The sequence below is a fragment of the Rhinolophus hipposideros genome (genome assembly GCF_964194185.1).
Source record: "Rhinolophus hipposideros genome assembly, chromosome: 10".
In the NCBI taxonomy this organism is placed as follows: Eukaryota; Metazoa; Chordata; class Mammalia; order Chiroptera; family Rhinolophidae; genus Rhinolophus; species Rhinolophus hipposideros.
Window position 1 is genome coordinate 1,166,054 of NC_138056.1, and position 17,099 is coordinate 1,183,152.

Here is a 17,099-nt window from a genome sequence, read left to right on the forward strand (position 1 = left end):
CTGCATGTCAGAACTAGGACAATGCCCTTAAAGAAGTACAGAAAGAAAGCATGTGTCACAAATGCGGGTCTACACGGCCCCACGATGACTTGATTTTTTTCCCTGAAAACCGTGCCACCTGTGAGAGACCAGCAGACAAGATGACATCTGCACTAACTTGAATGCCAGCAGTTATGACAAGCTCCATCTCCACCCCAGGTTCCAAAGGTACTGTCACAAGCAGTGTAACTGAACAGTGACGAGAGCAGCAGCAAACGAGTGCTTTGTGCCTAAAATGTGGTGTAACGAAGGCTCGTTTGACCCCTGCTTCGTTCTGCCCCGGCTTCATTACCAGATTTTCAACCAACCCATCGGTCACAGTTCCCTCACACTCAGACTGCACTTAAAAACAAGATATGGCACAGAAAAAAGACTGAAGGTTAAAGTGGAAGCTAAACGTGCGTGGTTTTGAACACACACAGCAGACAGGATGGTTGTACGGACCGGCTCTGTCACCTTCTTGCCGGTGTGTGTGCACTAACAGCCCTCAGCCCACAGGTGGCTCACGGCTCAGATTCTGCAATGGCATAGTCGCTGCCTAAACACTGTTGGCTGCAATGAAAAACAAAATGCATCTTTGTCTGAAACCGTAATGACAAACTGCCGCTTCTTGTATGTATTTATGTAACGTATTTGGGGATGATGAAATTACAGTTCCTGTTATATGTTTTTATTTAATGTATTTGGAGATGGCAAGGTCATGTACCTGTTATATGTGTTTATGTAACGTATTTGGGAATGATGAGGTCACAGTTCCTGTTATATGTTTTTATTTAATGTATTTGGAGATGGCAAGGTCATGTACCTGTTATATGTGTTTATTGAACATATTTGGGGATGGTGCGGTCACAGTTCCTGTGATATGTATTTATTTAACGTATTTGGAGATGAAGAGGTCACTGGACCAATCAAAAGAAATGGTTCTGCTGAAATCAGCGCAAGCCCTTGTCAGCCTTCACGGCAAAATGTCAAACTGAACGGGGTTACGTCTGTTTTGGAAAACAAGGAAAGATAAGAATGAATGAGGTTAGTATTGGGGCAAGATACTGGTGATGGGACAAATAAATAGGACAACGAATGAAACACTACCTCTTAAAGGACATGAAATGAAAACGAGAACCCTGCCACAAAGAAAACTCGAGGGCCACGTGGTTTCACCAGCTATGGCACCAAATAAAACACCCTTCTCAGTAACTCGAGGCTGACAACCTTGACATCAAAAACTAACAAAATGTCTGAGAAAGCAGTTACAAGTCTAACACACTCCTGAACATAGGTTCAAAAAGTCACAACGAACAGAGCAGTGTTTTAGAATAATGCAACATGAACATTTTAGATTTATTCCGGGCACGCAAGGCTGTTTTAATATTAGCGGGAAAATCAAATAATGTCATTTGCAACATTAACGTTGTAAAGGAGGAAAATCACATAATGAAAGCAAAAGATGCAGACACACTATTCAATACTATGCAATATTAATTTAATACAATCGACCCATTTCTGCTAAAGGTATGTACATAAAATGCAAAGTAACTCAAAAGGAGTTGGTAACTAAAACCATATATCAGTCTGGCATACGAATGATGTTTCTTTGGGTGTGCATGATTTACAATTCTCACAGTTAACGAGGATGTCTTGGAAAATAGGAAGACCTGAAGGAAAGTGCTGGAAACCCTCTGGAAGAGACTTGTGAACCAGTCATGGCTGGCTCATTGTCTCCCAGGACAGGCACGGTGCCCCCCGTGCCGCTGTCAGGCTACCTGAAGAAGCTGAGCACAAATGGAAAAGCTGGGAGACACTTCCCCCATGTAAACAAGGTGCTGCAAGTGTCTACACTCTGGGTCAGAGGTTTAAATTTGGTGAGCTCTGGAGTGCCGCTGTGTTGCTGAAGTATTTGAGCTGGATGAAGCTGGATGGACGTCCATGAGCTGGATGAAGGCGGTGAGGGGACAGCTGACGGAGTGCTGGGGGTCCCTGTGAGGTTGAACTGGGCTGGTGGTCGTTATTTCTCCAGTCACAAAGTTCCACAGGTTTTAAGTAGTCTGCTCCCAAAATCTATTTTCCTGTTCGCTCTGCTATTTTTAGTTCCTGCTTTTGCAGAATACAGTTATTCATATTTGTGGCACAACAGCAAAAATGTCTCTATTTAGCATGTTATGAGTAGTGGGGGAGTTCCTTAGCCCAATGATGGCCGGATACCAATACCGTGAACAAATAGCATCCAAAGTCTGCAGCCCGCAAAGCTTGACCTTTGAGACAGGGCCGTAAGAGGCTGTCCTGCGATCATGGCCTCTGTGTTACGTTGTAATTCAGGTCCTAGAATGCGCAGTTGGATAGGAAAAGCAGATAAGTGCCCTGGGCTCATTTGTTCTGGTGCTCGACTGTCTCTGGGGTAGGCAGCAGGGGCCCTTGTGTCACTTGGACGCGGCAAGATGGCCTGGGGGTCTTGTCCCTACTGTCCCAGCCCTGGATGTCCCTGGCAGCCCTGCTTCCTCTTCCTGCGATGACATTTAGGAGCCAATACCTGGGCCCGGTGGGGGGTGGGGGCTGGGGGCCGTGGGGGAGCCCTCCCCCATGGGGGGCCAGTGGGGAACCAGCACTGTGGATGAGTCCTGGTTCCCTCCCCTTCACTGTTTGTCACTGGCTCCATTAGCTTTAACATATTTACTCATTTGACCAGTTCCTTCCTCATAATCAACGTCCCACCGTAGTTGCTGGGGGGGCAGGTGGGGAGAACACAGTGATTGAGGACGATTCGTTCATTCATCCAAACAAGTATTTCTGAATGGCAAATGCATGCCAGGCACTGTGCAAAATCAAACAAAAATGGGGTGGGGGTGCAGGCAGGGGACGGCGAGGGCCGAAAGGTCAGGGACGAGCCCAGGAGGCAGAGATGTGGCCTGGAAGGCAGAGGCCGAGCTCTGGAAGCAGGAGCTCCTGTCTGTCCGCCCGCCGAGGGTGCGCCTTTCCCGGCAAGGACACCCTGCCAGGGGGGACGGCCCTGTCCCTAGGGTGTGTCCATATGTCCCCCTGCCACCCAGGAATGGATACAAACTGCCATGAGCTGAGAGTGACCTTGCTGGCTGCAGCGACAGCACCATTCCCTGCCGTGAGCCCTGAGCCGGAAAGCCTCAACTGGGCTGGTTCATCCCAGGGAAAAGCCTCCCCTGCCCCTTAATGCTGATGCATTTCCTCCTCAACCTCAAAGGCAATGAGCAAATGAGCAAATGACTCATCCCTCCGGTTTCCCTGCCCCGCCTGCCTGTCCAGGCATAATGAGGCTCCTTGGATACCAAGGTGGGCCTAAGCTGACCTCATGAGCCACAGCCCGTGTCCCTGGGGCCCTGGGAGCTGGAAGTGTGGACCCCCTCCCAAGGCCCCACAGCCTCTTCCCATCATATTTGGGCCCTGACTCCTCCAGGGTTTCCTGCCCACCATGTCCCCTCCACGCTAGTCCTGAGGCACCACACAGCACTGTCTCCAAAAGCCTCGGCCCAGGCCTCTCCCCTAGGCCTGGGCATGGGGTGGGGGGGCGGCGTTTGCAGCTGCCCTGTGGGCTCAAGGTCCCTCCCTGTCTGCACAGAACTTTCTCGGGTTTCCCAGGCAAGCCAGGGCCCCTCACCGCCAGGGCTTCCGCAAGCCCCTCAGCAGGGCCCTGGCTCCCCCTGCAGGGACCCCTGTGTCACCTCCCTCAGGACACAGGAAACCCTGCCCATTTCCTGTCTCAACACTCATCAGATGTGTTTTCAGAGACATCTCTGTGGAGCATTGACCACCCAATAACCTTGACTTTGACCCAGGACCCGAAACTCTTCAGCTGACACCTGCTCTTCCTCTTGGTCAATCTTCGCAGCAACTCTGAGGGATGGGAAGGCCCTGTCCCCATTTCACAGATGAGGAAACAGGCGGGAGGAAGCTGCCAGGTCCCAGGGTCCCCAGGTCGTCGGGGATTGGCTAGGGCCCCTGTGTCACTGCCCGGAGCTCCCGTCTGGTTTTCTTCCTCTAACTTGTAGCCCGGTGGGCAGCTGTGCTCATGCTGCACTCGCTCCCCTCCTGACTCTCCAAGGAGGCTGCTTGATCCTCCCCGGGACTTGTTTTGGGGCACCCTCTGCCGAAAGCCCCCCTGGGTTCCCTATCTTGCCCAGCAGACAGAAGACCTCCTGGGTTAGGAACAAACTTCCCCGGCTCAGCCGGGGTGCAGCACGGGGGCCCTGGCCCACCAGACAGCGACTGACTGGGGTCCCAGACCCTCCAAATTCCCACCTCACCCCTACCCCACCTCCTATCCCTGCCTGCCCAGGAAGGAGACAGAGGCTGGGCCAGTGGGAGCTGGGCAGGAATTTTATTGGAAATTCACAGCTACAGGAGCAGGGTCACAGCTTGGAGGAGGCTGGATCCGGGAGGGTAGAGGGAGTCCCCAGATGCCGGCAGCCCCTCATACTGGGAAGCCCCCTCAGAAGCCCTTCTTGCTGTGTGTCAGGTCCCAGGGGTCCTGGAGGCTGGGCAGGGGCACAGGAGGGCAGGGGGTGCAGCCACTGGGAGCCAGGGTGCAGCGGCCCAGGAAGAAACCACAGACCCCAGAAGCAGGTGGAGGGCCAGGGCGGGGGCGGGGGCCGGCAGGAAGCTCGCTGTGCCCTCTCTATACGGAGCTCCTGGTGGCCTCGCTGCTGGTTCGCAGCTGCAGGCGGGCCGGGCAGACGCCCGCTCTGCCCCGACCATGGCTCCCGGCGTCACGTGGCGTCCGGGTGGAGATGCGCACGCTCGGGGCGCTGTCTCCTGGGCCGGCAGGTGGGGCCGGCGGCCCTCAGTAGTCGGTGAGTGGGTACCGCAGGAAGATGAAGACCAGGATGATGCAGGAGGCGGCCAGGGCGGAGCTGGTGATGTTGAACAGCCGGGCCGTCTTGGCGTCTTCCACCGCTCCGTTCAGGTCGTTGAGAAGCTTCTTGTCCCGAACCTGCAGCCACAAGAGGAGCTGAGCCGGCGCCGGCCCGGGGCCGCAGGAGGGCGGAGCGCTCGCTAGGGGGCAGCGGCGAGCCCCCGGCAGCCCCGCCGCCCGCCCGGCCCGGCCCGGCCCGCGCGCCGCACCGGGGAGGCGCGGGGCTGCGTCCCCAGCGGACCCTCCCACAGTCCATGAAATAAGGGACAGGCATTTACAGAGAGAGAAAAGGGAAGACGGTGTATGGTCATAGGTTAACATCGGGCCTCTGGGGAAGGGCATACAGGAATTCTTTGTTTTTGCGACTTTTCCGTCGGCCTGAAACTATTTAAAATAAACCAGATTGTTAACAATCCTGTTGCTGTACACTTGAAAGTTGTTAGGAGAGTAGATCTTAAGTGTTCTCACCACCAAAAATAAAAGATAATTATGTGATTGCTAAGCCTAATATGGAAGTTCTTTTGCAACATACAGAGGGCGCCAAAAAAGGGCAGACACATTTTAGGAAAGGCACCAGCTGTGTTGAAAGTGTGATGCTCACTATACACCGATACCAAAAGAGGAATACAAGTCACGTGTGACGTCTGCAATGACAAGAGGTGCTCACCGTGGCTCCCATCAGCGTGCAGACACTTCTGATGACGGCCAACTACTGCTTGAGCAGAGATAACATCTCTTAAAATGTGTAGACAGTTTTTTGGCACCCCCAGTACATGTGTACCGAGTCATCACATTGTATATGTTGCACTTACACTATGTTACGTGCTGATTATGTCTCAGTAAAGCTGGCAAATAGATACATAAATACTGAGGAAGCTGGTCTCAGAGACAGTAACACGATTGGACCACAGGCAACACATGTGTGTCCTAAATCGTTGCCATGGAATTTAAAGCGAACTGGCATTCCCTGAGAGTGGACGTTATGCATAGACAGAAGCAGTGGAGTCTGCAAGGTCCCCGGGAGGGGGTCCTGAGGTGAGGGACTGGGTTGGAGCCCAGGGAGTCCTGGGGAACAGAGGACAGAGGGGGACCTGAGGAGCATGCTACCCTCATCCAGGATAAGTCTGAGGAGCCCCTCTCCTTCCGCCAAGTTCAAAGAAGTGTAGGTGTGAGTGGCAAGGAAAACAAAGCCTAGGAGGAGGGAGGGAGAGAGATAGGAGAGAGACGAGAAAGTGCTGCCTTAGAATGGCAAGTCAGGGGGCTGGGCTGCAGGGCTAGGTAGACGACTGCACTCCCTGACTGCCCACTGGGTAGAAGGGTGCCTAATGTAGTGGGTACACAGACAGGCAGAGGCTGGGCGTGTGCCTGGTGGATGGATTTCTGTGGGTGGAGGAATGGAGGAAGGAGCAAAGAGGGGACAAGAAAGAAGATGAAGGTAGGGTGTACGGCAGTGAGGGAAGGCATGCTGAAGGGAGGGGAGGGTTGGGTGACTTGGAAGGTGGATTGCAGGTAATAGGGATGATGGACAGACAGAGGAGGAAAAGAATAGGTACCAAGCAATCAGGGAGGGGAAAAGGTGGGGAGAAGGTCTGCATCCTCGAGGGACTTTTATTCTCGTGATTTTGGAGAGAACTGGCATCGTCACTGAAGTTTATCTTCCTTTCTGTATCACCCACTTACTTAGGTCTCATTTAATATCTTGATTAAAATAAAGTTTTAGAATTTGCTCCAGAAAGCACTATTGTATCTTTTGTTAGATTCGGTCTTAGTCTGTTTATTTGGGTTGTTATTATATTGTAATCATGCTTCAAATTACATTTCTAATTGGTTTTTGCTGGTGTTTAAAAATTCACCTGACTTTTGTAGATTGATTTCATATCTGGCTAAACGAACGGTTAATTCACCAGGTTTTCTATGTCATAAACCATATCTACTGGGCATAAGAGTTCTATTTCTTCCTTCAAGTCCTTATTCCTGGTTCCTGAACCTCTTTGCCTCAGGGCTTTTGCAACACCTGCCCTCTTTTCCTGGAATTCCCCACAGGCACTTGTGGCTACTGCATGAGATAATTCAGGCTGACACTCACATCCCATCTCATCACAGAGACCTTCCTCACCCAACCCACAAAGGAGCACCCCCACATCTCCCTGACCTTTTGTCCTTCAAAGCTGACATCACCCCAGGACATACACACTGAATTTTATTATCGACACCCACCAGAATGTAAGCTGCTTACGGGCAGGGGCTGTGTATTCCACATCACTTATGAGGCATTGGTCAATTGTTTGTTGCCTGTGGAATAAGTAAATGAGTAGTGGAAGAATGCTGGGAAGTTTCAATGAATTTATGATTAGGCGATTGAATCGTTAATGTACTGAATGGATATAATGGTTGTACATGTGTAAGAAGGGAGGAAGAGGAAGAGGGAAGACAGTCATGATAATCAAAGTGAGGTAAGATGGATAACTATAAAGATGGAAGGCAAATTGATGGGCGGAGATGGGTGAAGAGAAGCAGGAGAGAAGAAAAGAGGAGATTAAAGGAATCCACGATAGGTGTGTGGGTAAACTAGAGAGAAAAAGATGGTGGCTGGATTGGGAGGGCAGGTGGGGGAATAGCTGAAGGAATGGGGTTGCGTTGTGTGGATGGAGGGGTTAATAAAAAGCTGGAGAAATGTAAGCGGTGTATTAAGTGGGTAGAAGAAAGGGGAAGAAGAAAGGTGAGAAGGTGAATGTATGGATGGAGGATGGATGGATGGATGGATGGATGGATGGATGGATGGATGGATGATTGGACTAATTAGTAGTGTTCATTGATAAGAAAAGTGGTGAAAGAAAGAATAATGAATGGATATTCATTAGTAGTGTTCATTGATAAGAAAAGTGGTGAAAGAAAGAATAATGAATGGATATGGAGAGAGCTGGTGTATGAAATAGACAGTTGGGGAAATGGGAAATGGGAAAGTTGAGAAGAATCAATATGTGGATTTATAAATTGATGGATGGGTAATTAAAGTGAGTAAGGGCAGAAAGAAGAGCAGGAAGAGGAAGTAGAAGGTGGGAAGATGGTTAGAGAGACATGTAGCTAGGAAAAGGATGGATGATAAATTGATAGATACGTGTATTGATGAATGAATGACTGAGCAAAATCATCCCCAGGGCAGGTGAATGGGTAGAGCTGATGGAGGTAAGAATGGACAAGAATGGATGTATGAAATAACGATGAAAATAATAATAAAAGAAATGACTCTGGGGGTGGTACAGTGTTAATAGCATTACTTGGTATTAACGCAGTTAATCCTCTCAATAACACTTTGCGGTGGGTACATCCCCATTTTTACGAGGAGGAAAATTAGGCATAGACAGATGTAGTACTAATGTAAGATCCCAGGACTGAAGCCCGTGTGGTGACCTACAGCCACGATGAACAACTGAGTGTGTGGCTGTGCGATATACACAGAAAGACGTGGCCAGAGGAGGGAGAAAAGATAGAAGAATGGATGAACAGAGAGGAGGTGGGTAGTTGGATGGATGAATCACTGTGGCAGAAATAAGTGGAAGAAAGGGAAAATGGGACAAAAGGAGGAAGGAGAGATGTATGAAAAGACCAGTGAGAGGGGTGGAAAGATGAACGGGTATGTGGCTGGATGGTATTCTGTGATGAATTGAATGAGTATAGCAGATCAGGAGGGAGGGTGGGAGAAAAAAGAAGTGAATAGATGGACTGAAAGATAGGTGAAAGTGTGAATAGTTCCATAATGAAAAAAATGAGGAACTGTGTGGGCAGGTGGGTGGATGGATGGATGAAATCAGTGGGGAGGGATGGATGGATGGATGGATGGATGGATGGATGGATGGATGGACGGACGGACGGATGGACGGACGGACGGATGGATGGATGGATGAACTATGGATGAATGGATGGACGGATGGGCTATGGATGGATGGATGGACGGATGGATGGATGGATGGAGAGAGGGAGGGAGAAATGGATGGATGGATGGATGGATGGATGGATAGATGGAGAGATGGAGGGAGAAATGGATGGATGGATGGATGGATGGATGGATGGATGGATGGATGGACGGATGGACGGATGGATGGATAGATGGAGAGATGGAGGGAGAAATGGATGGATGGATGGATGGATGGATGGATGGATGGATGGATGGATGGACGGACGGATGGACGGATGGATGGATAGATGGAGAGATGGAGGGAGAAATGGATGGATGGATGGATGGATGGATGGATGGATGGATGGAGAGATGGAGGGAGAAATGGATAGATGGATGGATGGATGGACGGATGAACTATGGATGGATGGAAGGATGGATGGACGGATGGATGGATGGACTATGGATGGATGGATGGATGGAGAGATGGAGGGAGAAATTGATGGATGGATGGATGGATGGATGGCCGGATGGACAGATGGACTATGGATGGATGGATGATGTCAATATTCTAAAGGGAATGGGCAAACATGTGTGTATGAACACTGACACAGTACCCTCTCTCCTCATCTGTTCTTTCTGACTGCCATGTCCTTGGGAAGTCTCACAGCCTCCTGGGCCCTGGTTGAGCAGCTGCCATGTCCTCGTTACGTCTGCTCCTCCTCTCCTGCCACTACCCTGCACATCGAGCCACATGGCGTCCTTCCTGGACCGCTGCACCGGGCCCCTCACTTCTCTGCCTCCGGCTGCTTCCACGCTGACTGCAAATCCTGTAGCTCTGATCACATCTTCCCTCGGTGTCTTCCACATCATGCAATGCAAGCCCCTCACGTGGTTGCCCCAATCCCTCACTGCATGGCTTCAGTCTGCCTTCCCAGGACTATCTTCTGCTCCCCACAGAGGATGGGGGCCTTGTTGTTCCCACCAAGTCACCCCACCCTCATGTCTCAATTTTTGTTTTTTCCATCTGGAACACGTGTCCCCTCATCCACCCTTCAAGGCCACGTGAAAATGCTGCCTCTCTCCTGAGGTGCCCGCACCTGCCCCCACCCTCAGCTCTAACTGGGAGTGAAGGATTCTTTTTCTGAACAAGCAGCTGGGCTGTGCAAGCGTTCTGTCCACCCAGCCATTCATCCGACATTCTCTGACCGCTATGTTGGTCAGCCCTGCCTTGGGCACTGGTGACAACAGAGGAATGGGTCTGGTGGGGTGGACAGCCATGACTGGGGTGGGGTGTCTGTGATGGGAAGGGGGCTCAGCCAGAGGGAGTCGGGGTGACTTTGTAGAGAGGGACACAACCTCACCGAAGCCCTGGGGCTGAGGGAACTGCACGTTGCCAACTGACGTGTGCTCATGCACAGCGGGGGCAGGGGTGCTTGCTGAGCCCAGGAAAGGGTTCAAGTGGGTCTTGAGGGGTCTGGTCCTCACCAGCTAACAACAGGGGCCAGTGGTCATTATGAGCAGCTCGTGTAGACTGCACGAAAGGAGAACTGACGTTCTGCCTCTGCCTTGGCCGGAGAGCAGGCTAAGCAAAATACAGTCTGTGTGCTGCAGACCCAGCCTGCTTGGAACTGCACTGACTGGTATGGCTGGAGGGGCCGGATGGGTAGCTCGAAGGGTGGGAAAACACCTAGGGCAGGCAGGGGCAGTGTTGACTTCCCACCCACTGGATGCCAGCCTCTGGCCTGCTTACGTGAGTGTGGCTTTGCTTGATTTGTTTTGTCAATGATGAAAGGTTGGGCTCAAGTAAAACAGGATGGCATCTCAACAGCTCACTGCTCTTAAGGGACCACACTGGGAATCTAGCCAAGGCCGCCTGACCCCAAGACTGCCAGGTGCCCTTGGAAGTGCCCAGGGCTGGCTGCAAATGCTGTGGGTGCAGCAGGCCAGGAGACGTACAGCTGGATGGACAGATGGATGAATTCACAGGCGTGGGAGCCCAGGCCAGCCAGCTCTGTCCTCCTCTCTGTCCAGGTCGATGGCGGCTCACCTTGCACGCCCCCTTCCAGGTGAGCCCCAAGCCCTACCGCCCTCGCTGCCCTCAAGGAAGCACACCAGCTTAGAGGCGTCCTGAGCTCCCTTCTACACCTTGGAAGCACGAACTCCTACCCACCCTTGCCCCAGCACAAATCCTGAACCACTCAGAAGTCTATGACCTACCTACAACCCACACCAGATGGGCCCGCCCCGTGCCAGCCGGCTGCCCACAGCCAGGCCAAGCGGAGGAGGGGATGCTTCCGGAAGGAGCCCATGCAGCCGGACCCATGTCCACAGGCCGCTGGCAGGGCATGGCAAGAGGGCATCAGGGGAAGCAGAGCCGCGCCAGCTGCCCGGCCACTGTACCCTCTGCTCGGCACTGGCCCAGTGGGGCCAGAGCTGACGTTGGCCTGCAAGTCTCCACCCTCAGCTCTCGGGGACCCGTTCCCCTTGTTGGCTCTGCGGCACACACACACACACACACACACACACACACGCACACACACTCATGCACATGCACATACAAACACACACCACTCACACACATACATGCATGCTTATGCACTCACAGACCCACACACGCAACTACACACACACACGCTCATGCACACACACAATACATTCACATGTACACACACACATGCACACTCCCAAATATATGCACTCTTGTGCACTCACACATTCATGCATGCAATGATAGACATGCACACTTAGACCTACACCACGCATGCACACATGCAATTACGCACACTCACACCTATACTCGGGCACCTGCATACACGCTCATGCACAGACGTGGGCGTACACACTTGTACACTGGCATGCTCACCCCTATATGCACATGCACACTCACGCTCACACAATACACTCACAGGCGTGCACACACACTCACGCCTATATGCACGCACACACTTTATGCACACATGCACATTCACACAGCACAGTTCGCGTGGTCTGGCGCCCAGGGCTCGGTGCACACACCTGAGCACAGGGCTGGGTGGCAGGAGGTGATGGCAAAGCTCACCGTGAGTCAGGAGGACGGGGGACCAGGGGGTCGGGCGTGTGGTGCTGGGGGCAGGGGTGGGGCTCAGCTCAAAGATGCAGAGGCAGAATGGCCTTCCTCCTCGGCCCGCCTCCTGGCCTGGCTCCCCACCCTCCAACCCCCATGTTCCACCCCCATCCCACCCCCGCTGCCCCCACCTCTCCGGGCAGCTGCAATCAGTGAAATGCGCCTGGCCCTGGGCACTCAAATCTGGGAAGAGTGATAATCTGGCCAGACGTGAACCAAGCACTTCCGGAATGACCAGGAGGTGGGGTGGTAAGGAGACCCCTCTTCCTGCTGGTTGCGCTCCAAAAGCCCAGGGCTGTTCTGTCCTCACACATCTGCACGGGTCTCTCAACCCCAAATGTGAGCGCTCACAGCCTCCGTCCTGCAATCTTAGTCTCTACTTTGCCCTCGGCGGATGGGGTCCTGTCTGCGTGGTGCCTGCCCTGCTCCTGGCCAGCTCCTCGCACGGTGGCAAGGGGCTTCTGGAAGCCATACCCACTCAGGGTGTGGGCTCAGGGGTGGATGTGACATGCTCACGGCTCTCTCCCCTGGCTCCTGGCCACCCAGGATTGACTACCTAGAAACCGTGTAAGAGGGGATGCTGAGAGCAGTGACGGGTGACCAGTGCCCCCATCTGCATGGCTTCCCTCTGAGTGCCTGCCCAGCAAGGGGCCCCGACAAGGTTTCCAGTGGGCCCTGACGTCACCCTGCTCCTGTCGGCAGGGGAAGGACTCCAGGACCCCTGCCCCTCTTGGCCGGCATCCTCCATCATATGTCTATGGATGGAGCAGTGTTCAGGTCTAATTCCCACATCTTCCCCGAGAGGACAGGACAACGAGCCTCGCGTCCCCACCCCGTGGGCCCTGGAGAGAACCTCAGCCTGAGGACCTCGAGCCCTGTCGAGACAGCCTGGAAGCCTCCCGGCTCAGGACAGAGGGGGCAGTGCAGAGCTCACCAGCACCCCTCTGGCCCTCAGTGTCCTTCTATTCCTCAGCCCCCTTGCTGTCCCTGCCGCACCCATGGCTTCTCTGAGAGGGAGGGCAGAGTGCAGCCGGGGACCCGCCGAGTGCCCGCCCCGCCGGCCGCTCACTTTGAGGGAGTAGGCCAACGCGATGAAGCCCAGGCAGCAGAAGTTGAGGTAGACAAAGTTGAAGATGGACCACAGGTAGTAGTCGTTCACCTCGCTGGTGTCTGGGTAGACCTCGATGACCGTCGTGGGGTTCGTCATCGTCTTCTTCTCTGCGAGGTGCTTGCAGGCCTGGGGGGCACCGGCGGTCCGCACGCTGTCCGTCTTGCCGCTCTTGGACTCCATGGGGAACAGAGTGGGCGCCATGGGGGGTGAGGCCGAGGGCTCAGGGGCCGGGACCGCCGGCGCCTGCAGGGCAGGGGGCTTGGACACGCAGGCGAAGCAGCCTTTGGGTGAACCTGCCGGGGGTCTGGGAATCCAGAAGGCCCCGTCCAGGGGCATTCGGACTTCCTGGGTGCCGTCCGTGGTGCTGGCCGGAGCTCCCAGCGGGGCTGGGCACTGGCCGGGGCCCTGGGGCTGGAGGGAGAGAAGCAGAAGAATGAACTCGGTCCTGCTGACCCTGTGGCACCCCACAGCATCTCCCCTGCAGCTCATAAGCAGCCCCAGAGGAGATGGAACTCCCCGAGGCAGCCAGCTGCCGGCCTGCCACCTGCCTCCCCCACCCGCCCCAGCTCCTGCCATGCGAAAGCCCTTCACAGCAGCCTTGGCACAAACATTGGGGGCTTTTCATCGCGTTGCCATCTGCGCACAAACATTCACCCATTGACACACAACAGCAACACCCCCCCACACATCCAACAAGGCCCGACTGACTGACGCTGTTGGCAATAGACAGAGCACGCCAGCCCCCCAAACAGCCCAGCACGCACACACGGGGCAGCAGACCCACAGTAACTGCCTCAGCCACTCTCTGGCAGAGCCACCAGGGCTGTCTGCTAACCTGCAGCCTGACACATCGGACAGCAACGCCAGCACCACCAGCTCTCCAGACCGCAGGCACACCCCCATACTCAGCGATGCCGCCAGGTAAACAACTCTGCACCGTGACACGCAGCGCAGACACACACGACACAGGCTGACACGAATAGCACGGCGGCTGCGGAGGCTCCAGACTCGCGCGCGAAGCCCCCGCCCCCAACCCTGGCCCAAAGCGGCGCCCAGGACCCCAAGCGCGCGCGCCGGGCACTCGCCGGGAGCCACCCACCCGGTGCCAGAAACAGACGCACAATGTCACTCTGTTAAACGAGCACTTCTCCAACCAGGCGCCAAGGCCCCGCGCCCCGCGCCCCCCCATGGGGTCTGCGGCCCCGCCCGGTCCGGTCTGCCGCAGCCCCGGACGGCGCGCCCTCACCTACGGGAGACTCTCGGGCGGGCGGGCCTGGGCTCCGGCCGCGCGTCCTTCCCGACCTCGGTGCGGGGAGCACGCGGGGCCGCGGGCGGGGAGGGCGCAGGGCTGGCGGCTCTGCCTCCCCCGCTGCCTGCGCTCCCTCCGCAGCGCCAGCCCGGCCGCGCGGCTGCAGCCCAAGCCTGACTCACGGCGGCGGGCGCAGCCACCTCCCCGCCTCCTCCCGCCGGCAGGGTGGGGGCCGTGGCGCCCGCCGGAAGCCTGACCCTCGGGGCTGAAGGGCTGGCCAGGGGTGGGACCCGCCAGCGCCAGACTCGGTCCCCACGCCACCCGTCTCCCCAGATGCCGGTGCACTCCCTGACTCCTCCCTCTTGATGAGCCCCCAGCCCCCATCCGAGCTGGTCCCCTCGCTGGGCCCTGACAGCTGTGTCCCCAGGGAGCCCTTCCTCCTGTCCCTGTACTTTATCTCCAACCGTGCCCTCTCGCAGGCCCATGTCCTTCTTGAGTCTCTGACCCCTGGCAGGCCCCAGGCCCCCAACTGCAGGCCCTCTCTGGGCACGGGTACCTCCCTGGCACCACCCGAGTGTCCCTATCTGCACCATCGTGTCCCCAACCCAGCCCCTGAGGCCACCCTCACAGCGCCATCTTCCTGAACCCACCGAGGCCAGGCCTCAGCTGAGCCCCCATGGCCCCCACGTGGCCCCTGCCTTTCTGAGCCCACCCCGTCCCAGCTCTTGACCTTCTTTTCCCCAAATCTGACCCCCACACCCCTGGCCTGGAGCCCCGAATCCCACCCTTGCAAATCCAGTTCCCTCATAAAGTCCAGTCTCGAAGCCTATGACGTCTCACCAGTTGGTGCCCTTGCCTGTGAGACCAAATGTCCTTCTCCAAGCCCTGAAGACACTTGTCTCCTTGGAGCTCAGTCCCCACACTGACCACACCTCTCTGCGAGATCGGCCTGTCTCATTTGTGCTCCCCAGTCACTTTCCCTAACCAGTGCCTGCCCTCACAGCCTGGGTATCTCTGTACATCCCACCATGCTCAGTCTGTCACTTGTCCCCAGCTGACCTCCCATTCCTGCAGGAGTCCCAAGGATCCCCTCCATCATGGGAAAACCCAGCCCTCTCTGCCTCCCCTAAGACCCCCGTGCCCCACTTCACCACAAAGGTGTCCTCTGAGCTGGGTCCTCTTCACCCCATCCACAGGCCCCCACAGAGCCCAGACCCTCCAAAGCCCCCCGACTCCCAAAGATGCCTTGAGGTATGACAGAGGCCGTTTCCCTCCCATCTCCCTCCAAGCCCCTGTCCGCCCAGACGCCCTGCCTGGACTCTGAGCTTTCCTTCCATGAAACCCCTCCTCTACTGACCCTCTCAACCTGCCTCCCCTTCTCTCCATGACCCTTCTCTCCTCCAAACCTCCCTGCCTCTGCCCTGTCCTCTCTGAACCCTCTTCTCTCCCTGAACCCCTGTCCTGGGACAGGTCCCACGCCAACTCTAAGCCCCTCCCCTTCCCAGCCCAGCCCCACACCCACCCTGGCACAGCCTCATCCACAGCTTGTCAGGAGCCCTCAGTACAATCAGCCTTAAATGATATTGATAAACACTGCGAGTGGGAGGGCTTCCCAAGCTCAAGCCCCACCCCCCACGCTGGCCACACCCTCCACGGAGTCCAGGCCCCAGGCCCATAGAGAGAGAGGGGATGGCGCCTGCCTGTCCGCAGGGGAGCCAGGGTTCAATTCTCCCTCATCCAACACCCACTGCCAACCTTCCCAAGGGCCTGGCTTGGGGGCACCTGGACCCCCACCCCTGGGCTGAGCCTGACCTGAGGTGCCCGCCCGGCCTGCGTGTGGCCTGTGTGCCCTACCGCTGGTTCTCCTGGTGTCTGAGCTGGACTTTCCAGGGCTGCTCTGGGCAGGGGGGCCGCGGGGCTGACCAACAGGGTCTGGTCGGGTCCAACTGCTCGTCAGGCTGCGGGTGAGGGGCACTTGTCACTGAATGGAGTCAGGCCTTCCCTCATAGACCACCGTGAGGCTGCCTCTCTTCAAGGCCCCCAGGCCCCACCTCGGAAGGGGCACGAGCCCCCCATCCTCCACCCCGAGTGGGTTAGAAAAGGAGCTGGACCTAGGTCAGCTCCTGAGAGCTCAGCCTGAGGCTGGGTGTCCTCCAGGCTGGGGCATGGGGCCAGAAATCTCCCCACTGCCACCCTTGCCCCGGGCCTGCCGGGCTGGTGCAGCGCAGGCCTGAGCCAGCCAGGACCAGAGCCAGCACTGCACTGGGCTCCTCCAGGCCCGCGGCCTGTCCGCAGTGAGGAGTGCCCTGTCACTACCCACCTTCCAGAGACCAATGGGAAGTTCAGAGTGGGGTCAGGGAGGCTGGGCGTGAGCCCAGGGCGGCCAGAGGGCCGGGCTCTGCACAGAGCATTAATGCCCCGATGCCAGGATTGGGGGCTGGGGCTCAGCCTGCATTAACCCACACAGTCTCCAGGGTCCGGCTGTGCTCACCTCCACGTTCCAGAGCAGGGGTGGGAGCTGCCCTCTGGGGGATCTGAGGCTCCCAGCTGAGAGGGTCACAGGGCACACACAGGGAGCAGAGCAGAGGCTGTGGGGGGCATCTCGAGGTGTGCGGCCTGAGCCATGCCAGCCAGGTTGGGGAGCCTGATGGAACACAGAGTGGAGACAGAGCCTGGGGCAGCCGACAGGCCGGAAGGGGAAGGGGCTTCCTCCTTCTAGCCTCTCATTGTACAAAGGCCATGATGACACCGTCTCCCAAGAAACCCTGCCAGGCTCTGCCCACTCCCTGCTTCCACTCCAGGTGTGAGAACAGGACTTGCTGG

The 17,099-nt window shown here is 56.0% G+C and overlaps 1 protein-coding gene across 5 annotated transcripts; it reads right to left on the reverse strand.

Moving 5' to 3' along the window:
- Positions 1-4,362: 4,362 nt before the first annotated feature.
- On the reverse strand, positions 4,363-14,828 carry IFITM10 (interferon induced transmembrane protein 10). Of its 5 annotated transcripts, none has more exons than XM_081062307.1 (3): positions 14,278-14,828; positions 12,986-13,438; positions 4,363-4,993 (listed from the first exon to the last, which is right to left on the reverse strand). In XM_081062307.1, exons 2-3 carry the CDS (start codon positions 13,361-13,363, stop codon positions 4,844-4,846), a joined length of 528 nt encoding a protein of 175 aa, XP_080918433.1. In that variant the 5' UTR covers positions 13,364-13,438; positions 14,278-14,828; the 3' UTR covers positions 4,363-4,843. The 5 variants fall into 5 exon arrangements, with proteins under 5 accessions (XP_080918433.1, XP_080918432.1, XP_080918431.1 ...); XM_081062306.1 differs by having other exon boundaries at positions 14,274-14,827; XM_081062305.1 differs by lacking the exon at positions 14,278-14,828 and adding an exon at positions 14,127-14,220.
- Positions 14,829-17,099: the final 2,271 nt, after the last annotated feature.

Coding starts and splice junctions, on each gene's coding strand:
- IFITM10 (XM_081062305.1), bottom strand. CDS start 14,216: ATGGGGGGGCGCGGGGCGCGGGGCCTTGGCGCCTGGTTGGAGAAGTGC. Junction 13,439..14,126: donor GCGTCTGTTTCTGGCACCGG/GTGGGTGGCTCC, acceptor CTCTCCCTCCAG/CCCCAGGGCCCCGGCCAGTG. Junction 4,994..12,985: donor CGTTGGCCTACTCCCTCAAA/GTGAGCGGCCGG, acceptor TTGTGGCTGCAG/GTTCGGGACAAGAAGCTTCT.